Below are 26910 nucleotides of genomic sequence, written 5' to 3' on the forward strand. Positions count from 1 at the left end.
TCTGCTGTGAACTGCATGCCAAATTAACTTTATTTTACCACTGACTTCCTGTTCTGGCTGATGATTTAATTATCAAATTCTTGGTTGTCCAATTCAAATGTAGAGAGAAGACATTCTGAAAATACATGATATCTGATGTCTGCCCTTGTATTCCTTCTAATGGTATGAAAAGATATATTAAGGCAACTTTGGTCACTACAGCTTTTAAAATTATCAGCAGCTGTGGTACTTACAAAAATTCCAGTTAGGTTGTATGCATTACAGACTGAAGTCATGTGTAGCAGTACCAAGGTCAAAATAGTAACAGAGAAAGTGGACTTACAGCCCTCTCAAGAAGCAAAGGACATCTTAAATTTCACTCTTTCTAATGAGAGGACAGAATTGCCTGAATGCTTGATAAGTAGCTCAACATACAAGTACTTATAAGACCATAAATATAAGAGTTCTTTTTTTCTTCCTTGTCTCCCTCTGCTTAAGTTTGTTTAATGGAGACTAGAGTAATAAAAATGGCATTTACAATTACGTTTCTAGGGTTGCAAAATAAAAATGTCGCTCAGGGTAAACATCCATTGCTTAATCTTCAGCATGTAAAATAACTGAACTATGATGAGAATTAAGTCGTTTAGAAATGAGTTAATAGAGTTGCAAGCATTGGAAGCTTGTGTCCTTCTGCGCAGCCATGAGGGAGAACAAATGGTACCTTCAGTCTCTCATTTGAGCTGTGTTTCGTGGTTCAGGCTAGGGAAAGGACAAGGGAATAGGACCAAGCCAGAACATGTGTATCCCACTCTTTCCCCCCCCTTTCTTTCTTCTCGCTTTCAAATTCACTGTCAGCTACCTTTTCACCGAACTCTGTCTCCACTAGATTTTCCCCTGGGAGCATCCTCTGTCTACCAGCGGTGTCTAGTGTAATGTTATGCTTTCTTGGAATGTTTCATGAGTACATAAACATCGCTTGCTAATTTCCTGTAAGCCAAATCAAGTTGGCAATTGCTGCTGCTTCTTCCAGTATGTTTCTTTTGTCCTAATTCCAGTTCACTTTTTATGGAAGCTGTTGAAGAAACTTGTTTTTGATTCTGTCACTCTTAAACTAAATGTCCATCTTAACAGAAAAGTAACGGTGACTTCCAGAAAGTGAAAAGGCTGGTTTTTGCAAATCAAAACCTTACTAAAAAAAAAAATTGAATTTAATTAATTTTCTGCTTTTAAACTGAAATCAGGAATATTAAGTTTAATTCCTAATCTGGGTATGATTGAATGAGCTCACAAAACCTTTTTTTTTTTTTTTTTTTAATGGAAGCAGCAACTTCTAGTTGGATCTAAAATCTGAACTTTATCTTGACAAAGCCTGGATAAATGCAAAAGAAAAGGAATTAATGGATGTATACAGATGTGCTCCTAACGCAGCACATGGAGCCCTGTGAGGAATAGGTACAACAGCACCAACAGCCTGTTTCTTTTAGACTTGTAAAGTGAAATTACGCTGAAAGGCTCCAAAGTGAAATCTGGCCAATCTCCGTGATTGTTTGGAGGGAGACAGGAGGGTGGTAGCAATATAAGTTTTCATGTGAAATGTTGAAAGCAGGTCGGTCCCAGTGGGGACTTTGCAGACCTCTGACTATAAAGCTACCCAGACTAAGCGTCCTGCAAGGTTTGAATGTGGGGATTTATCTGCACAAGGGATTTGATTCAGATCACAAAAACATCAGCAGCTGTTTCGGCCAACTTAAACCAGGTACAGTTTTTTCCAGAGATTAAAATCGTTACTAGTCCCCTGCATGTCAGTGATAGCCCTTTTTGCTGATAATGAGTGTTATGAGGATTAAATATCACTGTATCTAAGGAATTATTAGGTGAAATGAAAATGATGCTTTTTTCAATCACTATAAAAGTTGGCTCCACCAGTCCTGGCCTGCAGAAGGACTCTCAAAAACAGTCTGCTAGGTGTATGCCAGTTTTCACAGCCTTCCATCCCACAGGGACAGGGAATTCAGTAGTGCCCTACATTTGTAATGCGTTGCAGCTTTTTTTGTTTTTTACAAGAAATAAGGGGAAAGAATAAAAATGTTTAATTGCTCAGGATTAGCAGAACAGGCGGCCTGTGTCCTGACCAGGATAAAATCTGTTTAAAAGACTCTTTCTAGGAGAGTAATTTCCCAGTTTCCTTTTCTGAATGTATTTGTGCAAGAGAATTTTGATTAGCATTTGCCTTTCCAGTTTGTTGTTAGTCCAAGGAATCTCCATGTAAAACTGGCATTCAAAGCTAAATGGTGAAAATGGACAGCTAATGTTACAAAAAACAGTTAAATAGGTACTGGTTTGGATCCCTTAATTGCTTCTTTTTTTTTTTAATGCACTTAAGGAACCTATCTCCAGCAGACATGAAATCATATGATTTTTGTTGCACTTCTGAAATGTTTTGTAATAATGAGCATGTGACTTACCCAATTTAAAGAAAGATCATGTCCAGTACACACATGCAAACCTCTTCTTCAGTGAACAAAATGAAGCCAAAGCGAATTGGCAGAGCCTGGAGAAGCAATGTGACTTTTTGTTCTTGCATCACCCTGAGAACATAACCTCAAGTTGATTTTTCTGAAACGTTGTTGCTACTGTTTTCAGGCTTATCTTCCCTTGTGCCAGAAAGAGGCAGATTAATGAAGTTCAGCTTGTTGCACTGGTTTAAATTTTTCTTCTGTGGAAAACAACGGCGTAAACATATGAGGCTGTGCACTTTAAATGCTTAAACCGAGAATTTAACAGTTCTGGGTAGCTGCGAGGAGCGGCTGTATTTGAAACCACAACCTGTTGATTTGGAATATCCACAGCAGCTGGAACTCTCTCTCGCTTGCAGCTGCATATAGAGCAGGAACAAAGGAAATTGAAAAGCTTTCACATTGCTTCAAAGGAGTAGAAAAGCATTTGTTACTCACTGCTGACCCTAAGAGAGAAAAGCCATCTGCATGTAGCTAAGTTTTAGCACTTTTCCAGTGTGGTGCCCAACTATTGTGCTATTACCTGTTCTATATTTGAACCATTCTGAGTTTAGCCCAAGTTCCTGTTTCATTAGCCTCTGTTTATCCATATGTTCAATCTTAGCTGTCTCTCTTTTCTTTTTTTCCTTGGTTAAGCTAAAGTTGCATTTACCCACAAGATTGAAATGAGTCATTTGATGTCCTGAGAAAACAAATATAATTTTCCTGTGGTGAGAAAGCAACCATGCTTTCATCTCGGGTTTTCTTGGCTTGCTTTATTCCATCTAAAGGGGAGAGAAAACTCGAGATCAAGCTTTGCTTAACCTTATTTTCCTTGCTCACAGCTGTAGTAAAACTCGAGCCTGTTTTCTAATAAACACTTGCGCAAAGTCTCATGACTGAACAAGTAAAACTACATGACGGCACCGGGGAGGAGTTCCCAGATTATTTCGAAGGCCGCTCAGGAGCAAGGGCTGTCACATGCCGGCGAATGTGTCTGGCATCATGCGGCGGGGTGAGATGGCAGCGCCGTGCTGAGTCAGGGATCGTGTCAGATAGCAGGGCCCCCGGCCTGGCCGGCTCTCCGCCTGCAGCGCAGTGACAAGCTACAGCCTCCCCACCGCACCAGGCGCAGCTGGCCACCGGCTGCCGAGCTCTGCCGGAGCTGGGCAACGCGCCACTCTGCAGGGCCCCAGAGATGCACAGATCGTGTCGTTTTGACCTTGCACACCACAGTTTGGGAGCCGCTGACTTTGCAGCATGATAGTCTGCGCTGAGAGAAGCTGAATTTTGCTAAACAAGGGAAGGGGGGGAAGTGGGGTTTCAAAGGAACAGCGTTATGTTTGAAATCAGGAGAAATTTGACCTCGTAAATAAAAGCAAACTTCTCAAAGCAGCTGGTCTCATCAGTTCTAATCATTGGAAATGTCCACGGGACTATGCATATCACATGTTTCCTATTTAAGAGTAAACACGAAAATAAATCAGAATTATTCTTTTCCCAGGGTGCTGGCACAGCCATTGGAGAGCTGCCTCCATATTTTATGGCGAGGGCGGCCCGACTCTCTGGTGCTGAACCTGATGATGAAGAGTACCAGGAATTTGAGGAGATGCTGGAACATGCAGAGACTGCACAAGTAAGAACAGTGCAAAACAACAGAATTAATAAAACACAGAACAACTAGATGGAGTAAATAACCATTCCGATGAAATGGGAATGGGCCAAAAATCAGTTGGTGTGAGTTCACAAAGGACTTCCCAGGGATGGAAAAAGATCCTCCACTGGGTAGAGATACCTCTGGTGATGGGAGGACAAGAATGCGGCTTGTTGTAGCACATACAATAGTGCAGCCAAAGTATTCGCTACAAATACTGCATTTATTTAGACTTCCAAGAACAGCACAATAAAGGTAGGGAGAAAGTGGGCTAACAAACCAGTGATGGAGGAGGTGCTATTCCATAATCGTGGTGGTTATAGCTGCATTTAAAGCCTCCCTGGGCCGGGAGATGGTTGTCAGTCAGCTCATCCCCTTCAGGTGACATTTGCCTGCCTTGCCACTAACACCCTCGGGGGCCAGCGCATGACCCATTCAGCAGCCTGAGGAAACATATTTTTCCTGATGTGAAAATGCACCCAAACTGCTCTGAATCCCTTTCTGTTGCTCTTGTCATTTATTTTCTTGATGGATTAAATACCGCTTGTGTTACAGCATAGTTTGCAACTGATGCTGTACATCAGTCAGATATTATTGTAGATAATTTTTCATTCAGGTCAGGAGTTTGCATTCTGTTCACAAGTTATTGATAGTGTTTTGGAAGAAATTAAACATTTTTTCCTCAAACTACTTGCCACTGAATTTCTCTTCTGTATTTTTCCTTCTTATCCTGTTTTGTCTGCCACCAAGTTGAAACGGGTGATGAGACTGCTATTAAAAACCCAGCAGATGCTATTTACCATGCACTGCTGTCTTTAAACTGTTCTGCCAGGGTATTTTCTTGATATAAATACATACTTTTACTTTTTTTCTCCTCTTCAAAAAATGGATGACGCTTTTCCATGAAAGCAAGTGGTTTGTCTGGAAATGCTGAGTGCAATCTAGTAATTCTAACAGTAAACCCTGTGTTTCCTGAGAGCCTCCCCCTACTAGAAAGTTCCAAAGGGTTTTTCTGTTATTGTAAATAGTAAACTCTTCTATTTCTTTAAAGATGCAGGCAGGGGGAGGGGGAGAGGGGGAAATCTGCTTAATCTGCTTTCTTCTTTACTTTATCATCAGTCTTTGCTATGCAAAGTAATCCCTAACTGTATAAAAATCAAGTCGTGGTAAAAAAAAAAAACAAACCAAAACCCCAAAACCAGTCGAATACATGACTCGAGAGCTGAAATGCTATCTGTGTTTACTGAAACTCTCCCAGCAAATTATATGTGTGTACAGTTGTGGGAGCAGCCAGAGCTGGTTTCCAGAACGTACAGTAAGATTCATGGGAAGAAAATTTTTGCTAGAGAGCATTTTGTCAGGACAGGCCAAAATATAGCTAGCTGTATTGACTGCCCTTAGTAAACGAATGGCGTTGTGTAATTAATTAAGAAAAATGATGGTGTTATTTACCAGTACTTTTGATTTTATTTTCTTGGCAATTGAACTTGGATTGAAGCATGTTGTTTTGTGGCTGGATGGCCAGGAGAAAAAAAAGTCCTTTTAAAGTCCACTTGTGGTTTGGTTTCTATAAAACTCTTTTAACGTGAGGCTTTGACAATCCGATTAAATTGTATTGCACTCACAACACTGACAGTTCAGTTTTTTCCATTTGCTAATATGACTTCCTTTTTGCTTCTGGCTTCAGTCGTGTTTTTGCTAGATGTCTGTGGGAGACAGGCCTGCCTTTTCCTATGACCTTGAGTAAATCCCAATCTTCTGCATAGCTTATCACTATTTGTTCTGTAATTGCTATTCACGAGCAGTTGTGATGGCTATTTTTAAATTGCTCAATAACAATTTTTATTGCCTACATCAGCTTCTCCCACTCTCCCAAGTTGAAGCCTTATGCTTAAGACAACACGGGGGATGTGACAAGTGTCTTATGCCATGGAGACTACTACAAATGTCTGACATCAAATGACAGGAGACTTCTTTCAGTATAAAGGTCTGGCTTCATCCTGCCTTTTTGAAAGGCATGAAAATGGGTGTGTTAGGTTTTGAAGAATAGCTTCCCCCTCTACTTCTGCTGAGCTGCTGTATGCCTACAAGGCAAAGCCAAATGGCTTGACGTTTTTGCCTGCCTGTGTTTTGTTTAGAAAGCTTGTCGCTGCTACTTCTCAAAAACAATGGTAATTTTGAGAAACAGATGAGGATCTTCTATGGTGAGAATAGACCATGAATGTAACATCCAGCCTGAAGGATCTGTGAGGAGGAATGTGCTTGCTAGCTTGGCTCTTTAAAAAACAACAAAAAAAGGAACCTAAAAGGATTAAACAGCGTAAAGGTTTAGTGCCCCATTCAAAGTTACACGGAGTAAAATACTATTTACTTTAAAGGGTCTATTGATGGATTTTCTGTCATAAATCTCAGATCCAAGCGACCTGTCTCCTTGAGCTAGGTTTTGAGAAAACTCATTAGCCTGCAGACGATGTGTAAGTCTGCCTTGTACTTTCCATTAGCATACTTGCAGAAAAAGCCCCTCATTTTAAAGGAACACTCACTTCTCCTTTTTCTGTGTGTGCACGCCAGCGAGTTAGTCCCAGTTACATAAAGGGAGTGTCAGAGCTTCTCTTGCCTCGTGGCTGCTCTTGTTAAAATCGAGCGGCTTTGCCCCGGAGAAGGAGTGTGGTTTCCAAGCAGGGCTCTTTTTTCTCAGAGCTCCACACAATGCAGAGCCTAGCATGCTATAGGAACAGAGCAACTCGGTCTGATTTGTTAATACTTAAGGCAGTATTTAAAAATTACAAATGTTTGAAACGGTGTCTTGGTTGCTGTTAACTCTCTTCCAGTCAAATTCCAGAGCAAAGGAGTTCTTTATCAGAGCTCCCCTTTTAGCCACGGGGAGTATCTCCAGTGCAGCCGTTCAAACCAACCTCTCAATTAGGGGAAGTGAATCTACTACTTAGTGCTGGGGCAGCACATTGGTAATAATACAGTGCAAGCATACTTTTGTACAGTTTCATGTCTACACACACGTGTGCAGGGGCTCTCTTTTGCCAGTTTAACAGTTGCCGATTGTTTAGTACCTCATCTTTTCTCTGTCATGCTGAAACACTTAAAGCTGACGGAGGTTTCTGGTGAAAATGAAGCTTTTAATGCCAGCTTCCCTCAAGGTACTTGGTGATAACGTGTAATGCATGGGCCCTTGCTGTATCATGGTACTCCTTGCTAAGAGGAGAAAGTGCCAATATCTTTGCTGTGTATCTAATCCTTAATGACTGTAAGTGTTTGGATTCATTAAGTGGCATATTTTTAAGAACTAATGATTTACACATTGGGCTTTACTTCTGTGTGCAGCCAGATTTCCATGTAAAAATATTTTCTAGTTGCCTATGTTACTATCGGCCACTGCTGTTTGTTTACTTTCCAAACTGTGTCCTGCCTCCGAAAGAATACAAACTTGAAAAAGGGTTAAATCCATAGAAATGCTGAGATGCAGCAGGACCCGTTTGTAAATGATTGAGTGCCATCGGCACACTGAATGTCAGTTGTTGCTGGGACCTGTTTTTGACTCCACTGAACCTTTACTGGTTGTGGTTTGTCTGGCCATCACATGACTTCTCTGAAAATTCCCCCTCCCCTCCATTTCCAGTAAACTGTTTGAACAGGAGTGACTCAGACTGAAACCAGCTTCCCTGTAACCACAGGGCTTGTTAAAGAATTTGTCAACGTGGACTCAAGAGGGTTTGTATTAAGCTAAGCTGCAACTGCTTCGGTTTGCGTTGCGTCAGGAGTTCCACCGAACAACTTCCTGCTCGGAGAGTCGGCTTCTTGTCTGCAAGGAGTTAAACTGATGAACTTCTGCGATAGTGACAGTTGGACACATGTTAAACCCATCTTTCCAGCATTTCTGAAAGGTCTGGTGCCTTGAGCTGGATTGCTTTTCCACAGCTTCATGTGGGGTTTCTCTTTGCAGAAGCAGAACAAAGTACACTACCACACCCAGCCATGGTTACTTGGAGAACCCGGCACTGTGTTCTGACACGACACTGTGACTTAATTCAAATGGAATGATTAGGTTCAACTAATAAGCAAAATGTTACTTAATTAGCAGTGTAAAAGAAGATGGCCAAATTAAAAATGGGTATCTCCCGTGATTAAACTAGCAGCTGGTATCTGATAAGTTCCTGCTTGAAAAGGATTCCCTGGCTGCTGGCTTGTTTAATGAAAAGGTTTTAAGGGTATTTGGTACAAGAAAAAAGAAGTTAGAGTAGACCACAAGCAGGTTTTTTATAAAGCAGTTATCATCAAAATGGAAGTCACATACAATAACTGGAAAACCTTGACTTCTTTTTTTTGCTTTCCCAGAAATAACTTGTTTAAACCCAACGTCAAATTCCATTCATAATTTCTCCTGCTCGGTCTTCCAGTCACCCCCTTTCCTCATCAGCTTCCTCTCTTTATTAATTGTGCTGTACAAGAAAGAGGTTGCTGTTGTTTGGTCTAGGCTGCCTGATGGGTGGCCACCAGGAGGCTTGTCTTCACACACTGCATTCCTGAAGTTTGATGCCTGCGTTTGGTAATCTACGTAGGGGAGGTATCTTACCTCTTTTATCTTGGCCCATAATTAAAGGGAAATTCAAAACTAATCAAACCTTGAAGCTTCACTTTAGAAACTTCCTATGAATGCTGTAGCTTGAGAGTGAGATGGCAAACTGATAGTGAACTAATAGTCAAGTGTGGTGATTTTTTTTCACAGACAATATAATAAGCAGTGAATATACTAAGTATCAGCTTAGTTTTAAATTGTTCTCCAAAATTAGCGCATTGAAATAAGCTTTGGAATGAGTCAATGAAAGCTTTAAATAAGGGAACTTTTTATAGAGGACTTCCTGAGAAAAGAGGTAGCAAAGAGTTAATATAGGCAGAGGGTAGACAATAGGAGCTATGAGTAACAAATGTGTAAGCCACCTCCTTGCTGGTTAAATAAGGACTTTTTATAGAGGACTTCCTGAGAAAAGAGGTAGCAAAGAGTTAATATAGGCAGAGGGTAGACAATAGGAGCTATGAGTAACAAATGTGTAAGCCACCTCCTTGCTGGATTTCTTTGGACACTGGCAAGAGAATAGGGCAGTCTTGTGCCTGCATTGTTCTATTCATTTGCACACCTGCTTACAGATAAGGAAAAAACAGCAATGAGCATTACATTATGTTTGCTAATGGTAATCTAGAGATGGCTTTTTCACATTCTTCTTTGAACGGCTCTTTGTGATAACGTCTGTTCCCTAAAACTTGTTTACGCGGCCCTCTGTCGTTTTAATGTTTAGTAAGTACATAAATCAGAAATTATCGAGCCACTGAAGAGATCTGGATTTCTTTGCAGTGTTTTCACTCAGTATTAGGATATTAGCCGAGAGGCATTTTTTCAGTAACAAATCTCTCACTTTGCAACAGAAAGGAACCTTTTCAGAAGGAATGTCGCCAAGTTTACTGGAAATCTTGCAAGCTGCATTTGCGCTGTAGTTGTGGAGAAGCAGTTAGTTGAACTCTGCCGTTGAATTTGCATGCTCTGTTCTGTGTGCATCGGGGATGCTCGACACAAGTTTCTAAGGGAGCAATTTGGTCCTAAATATTTGGTATTTCACTCCCCAGTATTCTGAGAAAGACCGATAAATGATCAAAAGTTTGGGTCAGATAAGCTGCTTCAAAAATATTTTTTCAGGGAGAGCCTTCAATAACTGATAGAAGTTAATTACGGTATCATAATCGAGAAGATGGCTACTTTTTTCCCCCTGCTCCAGACACTGTTTAAATATCTGTGTTGTACAAGAGTCTGGTATGCAGACCACTTCTCTAAGCTGTCTGGGAACCTCTGCTACTTCCCAGGGAGAACAGGCGAGAGGTATGCTTAGCGTTGCACATCTGCTGGCTAGGCTGAGTAGGAAGACTTGTGTGTGCAAAAGGATTTGTCAGCTGTGTAAGAAATTGCTCACTTTTATTCTACAAGTGGTTTTTCTGTGCATGGGTTTTCTTCCTTATTTCTAAGTTCTCTGTGGAGAAACGGTGTGGTTTTTTTCAGTGCTGGTGATTTTGGCTCTGCTTTGTCAGGGATTGAGAAGGTCAATCTATTTGTCTGGTTACCAAAAATTGCTTCCTTTCTTGATGATGGTGGCTAAAGCAAAGCAATAACTTGCTTCATTCCAGCAATCATGAGCCTTTCCTTACGATGTCTGGATCTTAAACCCTCCAGAAATAGGACTTAATAATTTGTAATGGATAAAAAAGTTTGACGGCATCCTGGAATTGCTTGTCACACCACTATAACTAGATCAGCAGACCTGTGGCCACAATAACTAATTGCAATTGTAGCTTTGAGATAAATGAGCACTCGCTGTGCAGCTGCAATGGTATTCTAGGCAGCCAGCACGTTGGTGGAGGCAATGCCAGCGTACGCTTTCAGCTGTAGAAGCAAAGGCTGCAGAGGCCAATGGCTGATGTGTGGGAACCAGAGTGATAGGATGTTCTTTTACTTCATTCTTCTCTTTGTAGGTGGCTGCTAGTATCTCGTTATGGAATCGCAGAAAAATTCATCTTGAAAGAGACCTGAAGCAGTTTCTAGTCCAACTTTTTGCTCAGAGCAGTGTCATCTATGAGATTAGCTCAGGTTCCTCAGGGCATTGTCAAGTCTGGTCTTGAAGCCCTCCAAGACTGGAGACTGCACAACCCCTCTGGGTAATCTCTTCCAACGCTGGACTGTCCTAATGGCCTTGCTGCTTCCCTGACATGCCAAACTGACAACTCTCTTCCATGAAATAGATTGCAGGATCTGCTCACTGCCAGATCTCCTACAAGATGTGAATAGAAAGTAGTTTTTTAGCAAGCAAAGAATAAATTTTATTTCACGCTTTCGTGCACCGCTATAAAATTGCAAAGTGTCAAAGGGGACATGTTGCTTCATGCTACTGCACAGACCTGAACTGAGGAGTAGAGGTGGCAGGGGATGTGGTTAAAAGGGCTATTGGTCTACAGGACAGATCTGATAAGACTGAAAGGACATGCTCCTTCCTTTTCCTTCAGACTGTTTCCTTTAATTGTGTCTTATTCTTTACAAAATTTCTTTATTCTTACAGTGTGAAGCAAAAGGACTTTTTATGTAGAAGTCTCAGAGCTTCAGTTCTAGTTGTGGAAAATGCTGGCATTAAGTTTGAGAGCGCCTACTAACCTGTTGAGCTCTATAATATGTGTTCATTTTGGTGTATCGCTTCCAAACTTGAGCATGGTGTGGGATTGTAACAGTCTAAAATCTCGAAACTAAAGCTCCTGAGATGGAGTTTATTATGAAAAAGCATTTGCTGGTTCTTCCCCCAAGGTCTAGGGGAGAGGGAGAAGTGAGGGAAATAAAATGTTCTTATCACAGTACAGTTGGTTAATGAAATGAAGAAAATACCTAGAAGTTCCTAATGCTAATAGTCTGTTTAATCCAGAGCTGGTTGACTTCCTTCCTACTCATGTTAATGGGAGGTCTTATGTACCATATGGTGGATCCATTACTCGGAAGTTTCACACTTTTACTCCAAGACAGGTTAAAATTAAATGACCAGGGAAAGCAAAGCTTGCTGTTGGAATGAACGCTTCACTCTGTTACACTCTGCTCCCATACGACTTGCAAAGGATTCAGCTCCGCACACGGCTCTATCTATGGCTTCTTACGTCTGTCTTTCCTAACAGCAATTTTAAAATCTGATTATGAGGACAATAGGTTTAACTGTATTTTCTATGGAAAAACTTCAATTTTTCTGGCACAAGAACTAATTCTAGTTACTCATATGTCTGTGTTTACAAAGTCCCAAAGATGAGCATCTTTCCGATTATCTTTGTGGATTGCAGCATCACCCCTTAACATGCAACCAACCTCAAGAATTTGAACACAAACAGATGTGGAAATAAATCTGTGCATTTCCCTCAACAATCTGTATTCAGTATTCTTGTCCTAGGAAAGGCTAGGAGAATAATTCACCTGTATGTTTGATTTCTTGTTGACTTGGGATTTGTATGTAGTACCTACTGTATGCTCATCCTTGCCTACAAATATCCTGAATGATGGTTTGAAATCTTGCTAGCTTTAAGTCCCCAGGTCTCTGACATAGTCTATTTAATGAGGTGTCGTAGGTACTGCTCTCTTGTCTTTCTACAGTTCTTTGGTAAAGCCTGTGAAGTCAAGGGCCCTGTTTCATTGCCGTTCAGTCGTCTTCATATTGTACTTCCTAAAACTGTGTTTTCATTTTCAACATGGACGTATTTTTCTCTTGTAACTTTCCCATATGATTACCCTATTCCTTTTCCAGAATTCAATGTCTCGGAAAACCCAGACCACTTGTGAAGTGAAATTTATTTCCTTCCCAAGCTTAGAATTTGAGCCAGTCCTCTTAATCTGGAAAGTCTGTCCTATGCCTGTCGTATGTAAATACCTTTCTTTTATCAAACTTCAGTGCTTGCTTAGATCTGCCACCTTCCCTTAGCTGCTTTCAATAATCCTTGAAAACCTTTTTTAACTTTGTCTTTTGACAGCCCAGTTTCCAAGACAGGGCCTTCCTTTCCCAGAGTTTCGAGTGATAAGTAAGTTTAAACCTTACCTCTCACACCCTCTTCTCTTCAGACATCAGGATGGAAATATCCCCTTCTAGTTTGCCCCGTATTTGCGTTAAGCTGGAAGCATTTTTGAGAAAGCTAGAACAGAGATCCAGGGCCACAGCCCTTTCCATGCACGTTTAGCTGTTGAGAGTCATTGCAGCTGATGGAGCGGGAGATCAGTACCGCCATGAACCGCTATCAAAATATTCCTGCTTGCAGCTTACTGGAACCTTACTCATGAGATCTGTTACCTTTGATGTCTTGCAGGAGAGGTATGAAATAGTTTCTTTGGTCACTGAGTAATGAACTATTTGCAGTGATAGGCAATGACCATCAACTGTATCTTGATCTCTGTTCTCCTCATCTTAACTCCAGGTTACTGCGTTGATCGTTAAACGTCATTGCCGATCTACTGCTTGCTTAGCATGGCTGTATAATGTAACCTCTCAGCCTGCCGGTAGCTATCCGACTTCTTTAAAACTGCTCTTCTGCAGCTAATATGTTATTTCAATGAGTTAATAATTCTTCCCAGTCCTCTGAAATTCTAGAATTCATTGCCTAACCACAAATGGTCATTCTCCCATAAGTTGTGTTTGATTCCATTGTCTTGTAATAGAAGGCCTGAAGAAACAAAATATTGTGTAGCTCATTTTTAACATAACTCAGATTTTTACATAAAAAGGAGCACTGTCTTTGTAGGCAGCTTTTTAAATGTTAAGGAATTTATAATCTCGATAATCTGAGATGGTAGCTTCATACATCGTCTTCAATCTTTGGAAAAAAATGTTCTGCTCTTCAGATTATTATTTGGATAATTAAACTTTGTTACTACTAAGTAAATATTATAACGACAATGTAAATTTTGCCCAAATCTTGAAGGATTGTCCACCTCTTCCTCACATGCAAGTTACACGTTTGCATCAGGGGAGTCTGCTGGCACTAGGGTGAATACCTATCCCTACAGCAACTTCAGCGTCCTCCTTGTTTGTAGAGGACCCATTCCATCAAGGTGCAACACATCCGCTTCAGATCTGTGTTTATCTCTTTGTATATTTTTTTTAATGTTCATTCACGATTATGTTTTTATTAGAGTAACAAATCCTGCATAACCCCTCCCAAGCCTTCCAGAAGTATATTTTGAACTTCTTAAAGCTGCCATCTGCTAGGCAATTAATATGCTGCTTGAGCGATTGCATTAATAATTGCATCACTGACTTCCCCCTGATCCTACGTTAAGTCACTGTCTGTTCTTACCGGTAGAGAATACGTGCACTATGAATTTCTGATTGAATTTAGCCTCATATATTCCTTCCCTTCTTTACTGGCCGCCTTCTTTGTGCTATATGCACCGATATATTTGTAAAGTGCTTGACATATTTACAGCAGAAAAAAATTGGGATAGAAGAAAGGTTTTTCTGGGCCTCAAATCATACGAACTGTGGATCGTATCTTTCAGAGATCGACAACTATCATCACCGCTGCATGCAAGGAAGAGTTGGTTTGTGGTAAGGAGTCAGAACTTTCTTGATGCTCCTAAAAACCGACTGCAACTTCATGTTAGAAAATAAACTGTTATATTACGTAACCGTTATAGGCCCATCTGTGCAGCCTTTCAAGAAAATAACTTCTGCCGAAGTCTTATGGGTTGTTTCGGTAAGGACTATGGGATTCAATCCAATGCTGATTATTCAGAGCTCCTTGGTAACCATCGACCAGTTACTTGCTGTGGATCCATCAACAATCTCTGTTCTTGGAGATGAAGAAAAAAGAGGCTTCACAATTTCCAGTGTGAACAATAAATTGTGACCATTCTGTTTTCTGATAATAAATCAGTGTTATAGAAGGAAAAGAGTAAAAATTGATTATTTTTTAAATTTTTTTTTTCTCAAGCATGTTAACTAAATCCAGTGAAACGTTCTTTACTCAAATACAGAAGAGCTTGTGCAACTTACTTTACAATGCAGGGAGAAAAAAGAAATAGAGATTTAAATTATAAATGGAAACAAAATAAAACAGAGGGATGGCATGAAGCCTTGTAGTTAAGACAAGATTGTCCATTCGCTCTTTCAAGAAGGAGGGCTTTTTCCTAGGGATAAATGGCCCATGTTAAGTTATACTCAAAGCTGTACCATAACGCGTATTTAAAGGAGGAACATTGTGGGAAATCTGACTTAGCGGCAAAACATGTAATTTCACTTTAGTATCCCTTTAGGTTTGGAGGTTTGGGAGGGTTTTTTGCTTTTGCAACATGTAGTAATGAAATGCTGGTATCAATAAAATGTGCCATTTTACTGAAGGCAGATATGCAGCAAACTTCCTCAAGCCGCCGGCTGAGACTTGTGAATCGGTATTTCAGCACTGACCTTTTTATGCCTCTTGTTTCCACTGCAATTCTTGAGATCTGATGATTAACCCAATGAAGTAATGTTTAATCATTTAACCTTCCTTTGCCTGTATTGTAGCAGTCACAGGAAATCTATTTCCAAACCAAAAAACCAAATCATCTTTGAAAGGGACATAGTGAGCTAAAGTATCCTGAAATGTTATAGACAATGAATCACATTAGCTGAGAGTCGAGTCCAGTCTAGATACTTTAATTTTGGGGGAAAATGTTTTGCCTGTAAGTAGCTGAACTTTTATGTCTTTTTTTGGTTGTTTTTTTTTTTAAAGCAATAAGTTGTGAAAGTCGTTCTGCTTTTATTTCAAATGCTTAAAAAAGTAGAGAAAAGATTGTTCTCTGTGCAGGCTTTATAACAGAAAAATTATATTGTGAAATAGGTAAAAGTTGTGAAACTGATGATTGTATTCTCTGAGAAATGAAACTTTTAAGGTTTTTTTTATTATTGCAGATGTCGCAAAGATTTGACAAATGAAATTTAAGGAAGCAGCCAAAACAGAAGTATTCTGAACTTGTTTTCGTTAAAGTAGATGTTGAGGCTGCACATACATAGTTTTGTTGCAACCCTGGTGTGTATATTACCGTGCAAATTATTCGTAGCTATGATTACATTAGATCATAGAAAATAGAAAAAAAAAAATCCTTAATTTGTCTCTTTTGGCTTATTTAGAAAGTTTGAAAAAGGAAGGCAGATTAGAAGTTCCTGATGGAAGTTTTTAGAACTCTAGCTGTGCTTTCCATGGAGTACTTTGTAAGAGACAATGAGTGTCAAAAACAATTGAAGAAGAAAAATTCTGAATAATAACTTTAAAAAAAGAAAGTTATGAATTAATAAGGTGAGAAAAATTGCCCCAACGCTGGGTTGGGTTTTTTTGAGAGACAAACTTGTTACACTTCTTCCCACACCTTCATCATTGGTTTTATAACAAAAATTGTGTTTTTAGCTGGAGGGAGAAAATTAGTTTTAAGGCAACCTTGAATTTTGCAGCAGTCTAGAAATATGGGTGAGGGAAGCTGTTTATTTTTAAGAAATTTGATGAAGAATGGCGCCCTGTGCTTACACTAAGTTAATATGGTCAATCTATATATAATTATAATTTATTTTATTAATCCAGCTGTGCTGCAAGCATTAGTTTATCGGTCGCTTGCTAGAGAGTTTGTTTCCAGTTCCAGCTTGTGAAAATTAATACAGCAGTGTGTTAGCAATGCAGTCTAAGATAATGGGTAAATACATTAAAATTAGAATAGAAACAACTTCTACTGAAATATATCATGGACCTATTTGAATAATTGGGTTGTAGTGTTTTATGTTAAAGATACTTTACAATGAGATTTATGGAGCCGTGAAAAAAATCTTTATTGGCTTGTAAAAGTGAAAATATTGTTCTAACCCCATGAGCATTGTGAAATGGTGAACAAAATAGGAACTGAAAATATCATGGTCACATTCAGCTTTGTTGTAGAGTACAGGGGGAGACATGAAATTCCTACATAAGGCACTGCTTTTTCAGTTCACCTTTTCAAAGAACAAAATCTGTTGTTGAAAGGACAATGTTACCGTGACGCTTTAACACACCTTTTCATTTTAAATTAATTTGTAGAGAAGTTCTGAACCCACATTTCTACTTTTGCATTTGGTTGAGGAATTAGAATACCTCTTGTCTCCTTAGCGTGCTGCATTTTATTTCCTTTGCTGATAGCTGTGTGCTCACACTCTGCAAGAGACTCTTGCATCCTCTTCAGTTCGTGTCCTAAACCCTCGGTGGGACTGAGTGTGTGTATTAGTGCTGACCCGTAGTAGCGATCGCACATTGACTTGTTTTGGGTTTGTTTACTGACTTGGAAATAATGATGAGGGAATTTTAGCTTGAGAAGGAACTGCCCTTGATGTTGCAAGATTTTTGGACTTAGTTCACTGGTGAATTATCACTTTTTGTTCTGTATAACAATTTGTGTCAAAATGCGCTCTTTTAACTGAAAAGCATGAAAAATTGTACTTTACTTGTCATGTAGGCATGTTCTAGACCTGCTTCTGCTAACGTAAGTTCAAGTGTTTGGTATCAGCCTCACTGGGAGTAGGTTTTGATCACTCGTGCATACCGCACGTGTCCTAGAAGTTAAACAGAAAAAATGTCAGGAACAAGTTTTCAGCAAAGGGTGAATATTTCCCCTGTTCCATTTTGCAATAAGACATTCACGACCCCAAGTTGTTACTCCTGGTGAAAGTTAGGAAGTTCACCCCTTGTAGACTATTCTAAAAGGGGGTTTATATTCTCCTGTGGTTAAAAATGTCCCACTGTAAGATGTAGGAAATCTCATTTACTTGGCATTTTTCTTTAAGTTGACTTATTTGTTTTAATTTGGGTTATTTTTTCAAATATAAAGTATAATAAATAGATTTCTTCTGATTTCAGTAAGAATTGGGGGGTTTATTTGAGAATTTGTTAACTATTTTTAAAGCACTGTAATGGAGAAAAGTTACTACTTGAAAAAGGGATGTAAAAAGACAGCAAATGGCCTTATCACAGATATTTTTATTTTTCTTTAATCTGGCATAGAAAGTTATGTCAGTTCTGTAGTTCAGAATTTAAATAATATGCGAGAACATTGTCAAGTAATTGTAATTTACTTGCACTGGTATATAGTATTGAAGGTTTCAACAGAATTGTAACAAAGTTAAAATTGCATAAATTTAATTCATCTGGATTATCTTGTAGTTACTTTGAAGTGTGGAATTTAGAATTTCATTAATTATTGGTTAAAGTAACTTCCCTGTGAAATGTATCTGATAGTTTTCTACAAAATGCAAATCAGTGAATATTGCATTGCTACTGGAAACTCAGCTTTTTATTGCTTATGCGTAGGTTTTTAAAAAAGAATTAATAATTACTTTTTAAAGTCTGCTATTCCCAAAGATACTCGGCTCTCTAGAACTACTGTTGCCAAGCCTGAATAGATAATATTGACCCTGGTTTAAACTGTTTGGGCAGTTTTGCTTCAAAAGAATTTTATTCTCATGTAAATTCACTACTCGCATTCAAATAAACTGCTTGTGAGAATCTTTATTTTTGCTTTTAAAAACGTTTACTGTGTATTTGGTAAACTTGGAGACTCTTGAGTTCGTCAGGAATATGTTTGAAAGTTGCGATCACAAAATAAAAGTAGGCAGCGTGTTCTGAGCACGTTTTTGTGAAGAACAGCTCAATGTTGTATGGTCTGCCACCTTTGTTGCTGTTGAAGTGTTTTAGATTCAACTCTATGGATTTAATGAACTTTACGAGTCTGTTGTAGAGAGTGCCTGGAATTAGCTATTTTGATTAAGGTCCTGGGTTTGAGAGCAAAGATCTCAGGATGTAACGGGATGATTATATTCTGGCTTTGTGTTTTGAGAAAGTGCCTCTCTAACATTGTAAATGATACTGAAGGAAACTAATTCCCTTTGGTTGTTTAAGGAATAAGGTACAAGCAGCACTGGCAATTCAAAGATACGGGGAAATAAATACTAGAAAACCTGCTTCCATAGTAGTGCAAACTTGGTGCCACTTGCAGGGTTTTGAAGAACAAAACTCAGTACGTGTGGGTGCTCAGGTTTTCACACTGACCACTGTGAATTTCTCTCTCTTCCTTCTAAGCCCAGAGTTTCAAATTGGGCTTTTTGTTTTAAAAATTCTCCTAAATGCTAATTAGGAAATCCCATAGCATGGAGGATATTGAAATCACATACACTTTGAGGTATGGTCGTTTGGGGTTTTGCCTCATTAATGCTTCGTTTTCTTCTTTGCAGGATTTTGCTTCCCGGGCTAAACTGGCAGTCCAGAACCTGGTGCAGAAGGTTGGGTTCTTCGGCATTTTGGCCTGCGCCTCAGTAAGTTCATTTCAGTAACAGAGGGGTTTATAATCGCAGATGGAATGTATTGGAATGAAATTAATGCTGTGAAATGTGGCTTGGTTTTATTTGAATCCGTATGGATCTTCATGCCTCGTTGGCTCTTTCTGTGTTGTCTGTGGTGCTTAGGGAAATGGGACGGTTGTGGTACTGGCAAGTACAATAGCATGGAGAAACTCCAGTCCCAGATTAGTACCAAACACAGTGAATTCCGCATAAAAGCACAGCTAGCAGTTCCGTAGTTCAGCGTGGTGTGGTGAAACCTGATAAAAACAGGTCAGTTCACTAAAGATGCTAAAGGCTTGTCAGAGTAAGAAAGACTTAAACTACACGAGACTGAACTAAGACATTCTTAAAATTCAAGAAGTTTCTGTGTTTCTGTTTCAGACCAGGGGTGCTCCTTGCATTCGATGTTGAGGCCGTGTCTTCTCTAACAAAGGCATATGCACACTGCTGCTCGCTGCTCTGTGCTAGTGGAGATTTGGCAGATCAGGTCGTGTGCCCCACTGATCCTGTTGGGACTTTCCTAGCCCAAATTATTAGCTGGCAAGATGTAGCAAGAGCTGTATTATCACTTACAGGTTCTGCTGGAACCATATTATAATTTCTTTAGGTGTTTATGTCCTATAGCTTACAGTGCTTGACATCTTCAAATCCAAAGATATACACAGCTTGAAGAGTGGAAAATTACCTGTATAAATCCTGATTAGGATATCCACCCATAGTAATTCTCCTAAGTCTGCTCCGGAGGTATCTTTGGGTCACTAGGAACCAGAGGGAGCGGAATGAGGAAGCCAGTTTCAGAGTCACGGCTACATGAGCTACAAACTCCTTGTAGGTTGTTTTTCTCTCTAAGCCAGAGGTAGTACGAGCATCTCCGCTGATGCTATTTTAGTGTTTTAAGGAGGATAATACTGTTCTTTTGGAGTAGAAAAATACTGAACCATTTGAGGTTTAAATCTTTCTCTGGAAGCTTAATGAAAACTGGTAGGAATGGTGTGCCTTATTCTTCCATCCCCCACACAAAATGTGGGATGTGATGCACAGAAATGTGATTAGAGTGAAGGGGGGAAGTGTAGGTCCCCTATGATCCCATTCGTCCGGAATAACCACAGCCATTAGCCAGCTGCTCAGCTGATGAGGTATTAATTCCACGCTTGTCTAGCATCTCTCTTAGTTTCCTAAATTGTAGAGATGACAATGCTAACTATTTGTTCGAATGTAAGTAACCTGTGTTAGCTGGAAAGAATTAATCTGATTATAGTTGCTGGCATAGGACTTCTGTTTACTAATCTTTTGAATTGTCTTAATGTTTAGAGTGGAGACGTAGGTTACAAGCTGTTCTTTAAATCTTTCCATCCAGTAAGCTCTTAGACTGCTCCTTGACTGCCTCTGACTCATTACCCTCTAGTCACCATCTTGTGAGACATCACTGCATAGGCTGTTTTGTCTGTCTTGTGTAATCAGGACAGCAGCTTGTATGTGGCAGGGATGAGTTACTGGAGTGGCTGGACAAGGTGAAATGCGGGTAAATGGAGAACATGAGGAGGGAGTTGGTAAACATGAGAGATGATGTGTAAACTCTTCATAGTTCCTGCTTAGTAATACTTAAACCTTTGCTTCACTTCTTACCTACTTGCTGCACTGTCCTTCAACGTGCCCCAAGCTCCGGCTTCCTTTTGCTTATGTAGGCTGCCCCGGGTTGGGGGAGGGATGAGGAACCATGAATCCACCACAGTACGCTTGAGGATTTGTGAATGTGTTTACAGAATAACTGCAGAGCAGCAGTAAAAAGGGTGAGGTTAAATGTGGCAGAGGCATTGACAAAGCATAGGGATTCAAAGCTATGCACTTTTGTTGCGTCTGTAGGTGAGGAGGGCAGTTCCCCCACGCGTGCTCCTTGCACTTGTGTGTTCCCCCATGAGCTTCAGGGCTTTGTTTCGGGGCTTCTCTTGCTTGTTGCTGCTTCTCTCTATGCTAGAAGGTGTCTCCTTTACTTGCCCCCCTTATAATTGCGATTTTACTTCTGGATTTTAAACAGTATTTTAGCTGGGTGTATTTTTTTATGATTAGAGAACTTGCTTGTAAAGTGGTAATGACTGTCCTAGCTGCAGGTTGTTGTCTGTCAAGCAGCGGCGTCTAAATGCTACATAAAAACACAGTCGAATTGAATTTAAAACTTTGCAAGTTTATCCAGTGAAATCAACTGAATGTAATGTTGTTTAGTGGCAATAAGAAAGCCATATTACTGTCTGGAGCTTAATTCCTATGGAGAGGCAGCTCTGGGGAAGGAACAAAGCAAGAATTAGCCCTGGAAGATCCTTGCTGTGACTTGTGAGAATTTGCCCTCCCGTCTTTGTGGGCTTTTTTGGCAACCCTCGGTACTGCCTGTGTGTGTTTTTCCAAAAACAAAGACAGAGAAAGCCTCGCTGGCCTGCTAATACACCCTAATGTGGACTTGTTGAGTAACTTTTTACTGTGATATGTTTAATGTATTGATATCCACAGTTACCCCTACCTAAAGCATGTTGCTCCCTCTATGGTGATAGTAATGCAGTAATTAAAATGTACTGGGAACTTACCAAAAAAACCTCCAGCCAACCAACAAAGAACATACTTGAGACCTAGAGCAGACTTGGCTCAAAAGAGCAAAACTATCTGGCTGTGGTATAAGTAAATAATTTACTAGCCTCCTATGTCTAAGACAGCTGTCAGAGGTAGAGAATCATTTTAGTTGAAGCGGACCGTGTTTAGAGACCGTTTCGGGGCATGGTTAGAGACCGTTTCAGATTTCTTCCTATGCAGGTGGTGGTGTGGGTGCTCATAAATTTGAATTGCTAGTCTATAACAGCTAAGTATAACCCTCATAAGCTTTCTCACAGATTTCAGATTTCCATCCAGTCAGTTGCAGCATTACTGTCTTTTATGGTCTTTAACAATCTACACTCTTTATTTGTTTGTTTGTGTAACAAAACAACACAAACGCTGCAGGATATTAACCCAGTAATATGCTGCTACTGTGAATTACACGTACCCCATGCGTTTACTCAGACAGTCTGCCCTTGTACTGCATGCTAAGTGTGAAAGGTTGGAATTTGGATATTTTTGTGGTTTAATTTCAAAAATATTTTACAGATAGTATCACGATACCAAACGTCATGCCAGCAGTTTAACAATAAAAAAAAATCTTTTAATTTTAGATGAAATGCATATGCTTAATAAAGTCTAATCAGTGCTTTTAAACTGGATACATATGACTATAAATGCCAGTTTTTTATGTACTTTCTCAGATGGAAATCACTGGGGTCATTTTGAGCACTCGCTTCCAAGAGTGATGTGCTTGTCAGTGAGAAAATTTGATAAATCGCTCAGAATGGCTTTACTGTGGTTTCTGTGCATTTCACATGGAAAACTTTTTGTTAGCTTTTCTAAAATCCAGGGGTAAGGAGGGACCATGAGAATGGAATTGTCTGGGACATTGTCTAGCTGAATCCCAGAGACTTAAGTTATGTGGTGCGACATTAACATTTTTGTAAGTATTAAGACACGAGAGTTTTGGATCAAGTTGAATAAGGGGAAAATGTTCATTTTTCAAAGTTTCCAAGTCTGTCGCGATCCTGTTCGTCTAAGTAAGTGCTGCAAATCATGAACTTCTTTCCCTTGCACTTCATAGATTCCAAACCCTCTGTTTGACCTGGCCGGGATAACATGTGGACACTTTCTGGTTCCCTTCTGGACCTTCTTTGGTGCAACCTTGATTGGGAAAGCCATAATTAAAATGCACATCCAGGCAAGTACTACACCTCCCTTAGGGCTCTGGGGTGAAGACGTTTGGGGTTTTTTTGACTGTTACACTGCGTTACTTCGTAATGAATTCTGGAGTCTCCCTTCCTGACCTGAAGTAATGGAAATTAATTTGGTGCAAAGGATTTACAATAAAGCATCTGCTAGGCTTCTTATGCTCAAAACTTAGGCAACTGAATAATTTATAGCTACAAACTAATGAGCTCGCTTGCCTACACCACTCAGGAAATTGGTGGTTAGCCAAGTTATTTACCTACGGTTTTTACCAGACTGAAAGGACTTCGTACTCATAAGGAACTTGCCTTTTTGGTAACAAATACTCATTTCAAAGAGCGCTGTAACTAGCCTTTACCGGTGAAGCGGCACTTTTAAATGCTCCCTTTTATCTCAGTTGAGTGCGTAGAGAGATCCCCGCTCCCTTCAGGCCCTGCAGAAAGCAGTCTGAGGGCACGGCTCCGGGCGTACTGTCCATAACTTTCAGGCGTGGTTAGCAATTTTTGGTGTCCTCAGTCGATATTATTTTTGAAAGGGCCTGATTTCAGAGCGTGTCCAGGTTTTCTCGCTAACTCAGAGCCTCACCGGATGTTCTGAACTTGGCAAGCAGAATCTCCAGTTGCTTTCAAAAATTTTGAGTCTCGCTTTTGAGATGCGTCACCATTTTGTCCAATGAAAGATGAAGTATTGACTCCCTGGCGATTCTTTACCGGTGGCGGCGTGGTTAGTGCTGTATCATGAACTACATCGCTCTCTTTTTAATGATTAGAACCAATGTTTTCAGCTGGGGCTTGGTTTTTTTTAGCATCTCCATAGGGCTGGTGCAGTGCCTGTAGCTGTGTTGCTTGGAAATCTTTGCTGTCACTACATTGAAATAGCAGAAGCTCTTAGTAGTATGAAATTACTCATCTAGTACCCTTACCAAGCTGCTTCAAAATCTTTCTTTTGCCCTGAACAGAAGATTTCAATCTTCAACCCTTTTTTTTTTCCTTCCCATTGTTTTTGTAAATGGTTATTTTACTTTGCCCGGTCCTTAAACAGAAAATAATAAATAGATCTGAAAATTCTTTCATTTACTGTGATAGAACAACTTTTTCTCCACACTTATTTTTGTGTTATCTGAATTTTTCTGCTTTTAAATCTGTGTACTGTTAGAATTTGTTCTGGCAACATAGAAATTGAAATAGTATTTGTGTAATATTCCTTTTATTATTTTATTTGTCTTGTTTAGCTAGCAGAGTGTTTGCTATGTAATTTATAGTGCTCCACACTCAGATCAAATGTAAGTGAAAAAATATTTCCCAGTGTCTTGTACAGTTGGTAAATCATCTCATTTTGTAACATGTTTAGCTGTTAGAATTCTCTTTTCTGCGATGCTTGATTTCAAGCATCCTCTTGTGCAACAGCCTTGATTTTTGTAGTGATCTTGCTGCAATTTGGAATTTAGGAAATGTAAGAGTCATGGAACAGGCTTTTAATTAAATCTTTCTCTAGGCAGGAAGCGAGTGACTCTGGTGCAGTGGCCGTCCTGGAGCTGCTTTTAACTGGCCTTTTCCTCCGGACTGTGAAATCATTCTGTGCAGTTCAAGTCACATCCTTTATTTCCAGAGTAGTGAATGCGGTTCTCGTTAGATCATGTTTACGTTGATTTGAGGAGATGGTGGGAACTGTTTGTGTGTGTATACACCATCTACACACAGTCTTGCTCGCTCTTTGCAAACGAACAAGCTGTCAAATGTGACAAAAGTGGAATTAGCAAAGGCTATTTTAACAAAATTTGAACTTGCGTTAGAAGAGAAGGGAGTGGTAAAATTATGGACACTTGGATTTTCAGTGTCAACAAGCCATGTGTTACAGAAGTGCCTTTTATTGAAATTATTCTGTTTGAAATAGTCTATTGCATTAGAGACAGTGACAATCTAAGTTTTTTTGAACAGACAGGTACCCAATGGCTTTTACTTTGTTCTTCACTAAGTACTTTTTGTTACGTTTCTGTCTGAAGCACACGAACTAGGGGACTAAAAGATATATTATTTTTCACTCCTGTGATCTTTAAGTACATGTGTTAGTGTAAGGGGATGTGAATTTTTCTGCACGGTGATGACTGTTTTTCCATTAAAACATTGTTGACGGAGTAAAGTGACCTTGAGCTTCTGGGAATTTAAGTTTGGGGAGGATGCGAATGGTTAGTAACACAGGCTACAAAAACGTTGCAAGAAATGAAATCTATGAGGAAATAGAATAATAAAGTAACAGCTTTTCTCTCTCCTGCCTCTTTTTGAAGAGAGTATTGAAAAATAACGGTCTTGAAAGAAAAGAGAGGGGAAAACTATGTGTGAGTGCTGGAGAAGCTGTCTGGTTGGAAAGGAACATAAATTGTCGTACCCCATTGTCTCTGCTTCCCTTTTGATCAAATGTTTCTCTAACTGATGTTTTCCTTCCTACAGAAACTTTTCGTTATTATAACATTCAGCAAACATATAGTGGAGCAGATGGTGTCCCTAATCGGGTGAGTAATTCTTTAACACAGCGATACCTTCACTCCTTAAGTGGAAAAATACTGGAGGAGTCAAATCAGATGTGCTGCAAATGGTGCTTTGCTTCGAAGTGCCAGCTTTGGCCAACACATAATTTAGGTCTTATTTGCAACTTCATTCCTCACCTCAAAGGCTTCAAGTACTTCAAGAAACATAATAGCACTGAAGGTCAGATGCCCCGACTATACAGTACCAACAGTTAACTTTCACCCAGAAATATGATACAGCTCTTCCAATTATAGATAGCTACACTTTTAGCTGCAAACAGACTGGGTTTTTATGGACTTTCTTCAATGTTGTAGTGTGATCCTATGACAAAAAAATGAAAGAACTGTGATTTATGCAGTGTCCCAAGATGACAATACACATCTTCCATAATTTGAACTACCTTATACATTTAAAGTACTAAATCTCTCATAAAATGTCAGAATGAGAAATTTGGTGTGTAGAGTTTTATCTCCGTTCTGTTAAACTTGGTTTTTCATAGGAGAAATGACAGTTTTCATGGATAAACTGTTCTGATTTTGAGGAAGTTTGTCTTTTTTTCTTTTTTGGACTGAGTTCTTTAGTAATTGATTACTATTTTATTTTTTAAGTTAAAATCTCACTTTAAAACAAGAAAACTAAGCAAAAACCCAGCTAACAACAGTTGGGGGGAGGGGGAGGAAGACAATTAAAACAACATACTTACATGCTGCCTCGGTGGGTTTGAATGAAGATTGGACACTGATGCTGGTGTTAGATTTTTGCCTCGTATCTACCTGTTCAGTCATGAAATTCCGTGTAATTTGAAAATCCATTGTTGACGTTAACATTTCCTGCCTGGTAATCCAGCAAACAACATCGCAACAGGGCCTCTCTAACCATGCAGAAGTTTCATAAACTGCTCGAACGCAAACAAAGTATGCAGCTTGATTAATTTAAACGTGGGCAACTAGATCAAATCATGTGGATGTCATCAAAAATTCATGCTTAATTGTTCAACGGAACAATTGTGTTCTTGGGGGGGGAAGCTACTGCCTGTTTTCGGTACACTGATCAGATTAACGTCAGGGATGCAGGTTTACAGTTTTAAATGTGAGTCTAACATTTAAATAGAAAGCTTTATTGTTGTGGTTTGGTTGTGGTTTTTTTAAAACTAGATACCTAATATGGATCCAGAAAATAAATTCGAAGGTGTTTCTACTTTTCCAAGGTCTTTCACTTGTAGTATGGGGCAAATTGATTGACACTTTGCTATCCAAACTGTAATAACTATTTTCACATAAAAACCAAAAAGCCACACTCCTCAAGAACAGTTTCAGGGGAGGAATGTCTGGAAATAATTCCTTTTAAAATATGTAAACTTGAAGTAGTAATGCTATTCAAAGAACAAGGAGTGTCAGAAGAGACATTCTAGGGCATTTCACTAATGAAACAAATCCTGACTTTATTACTTCCTGATCTTCTGATTGGGCGTCTGGTTTGTAACAAACTTCAAGATTAATTTGTTGCTTTGAACATTTAAAAAAAAAAAAAAAAAAAAAAAAATTTGGCTAATTTTAACCATC

The 26910-nt window shown here is 39.5% G+C and overlaps 1 protein-coding gene across 1 annotated transcript in view; it reads left to right on the top strand.

Annotated features, from left to right (window-relative positions):
* The window catches only part of VMP1 (vacuole membrane protein 1), a 67514-nt gene that overhangs the window by 26027 nt on the left and 14577 nt on the right, over positions 1–26910 (top strand). The window contains exons 7-10 of the mRNA XM_009278216.2: positions 3979–4110; positions 18924–19004; positions 22699–22815; positions 25271–25332. Coding sequence (XP_009276491.1) covers positions 3979–4110; positions 18924–19004; positions 22699–22815; positions 25271–25332 — 392 coding nt within the window. The remainder of the gene's footprint in view (positions 1–3978; positions 4111–18923; positions 19005–22698; positions 22816–25270; positions 25333–26910) is intronic.

The sequence above is a fragment of the Aptenodytes forsteri genome, unplaced genomic scaffold (assembly GCF_000699145.1).
Source record: "Aptenodytes forsteri isolate BGI_AS27 unplaced genomic scaffold, ASM69914v1 Scaffold66, whole genome shotgun sequence".
Classification (NCBI taxonomy): domain Eukaryota; kingdom Metazoa; phylum Chordata; class Aves; order Sphenisciformes; family Spheniscidae; genus Aptenodytes; species Aptenodytes forsteri.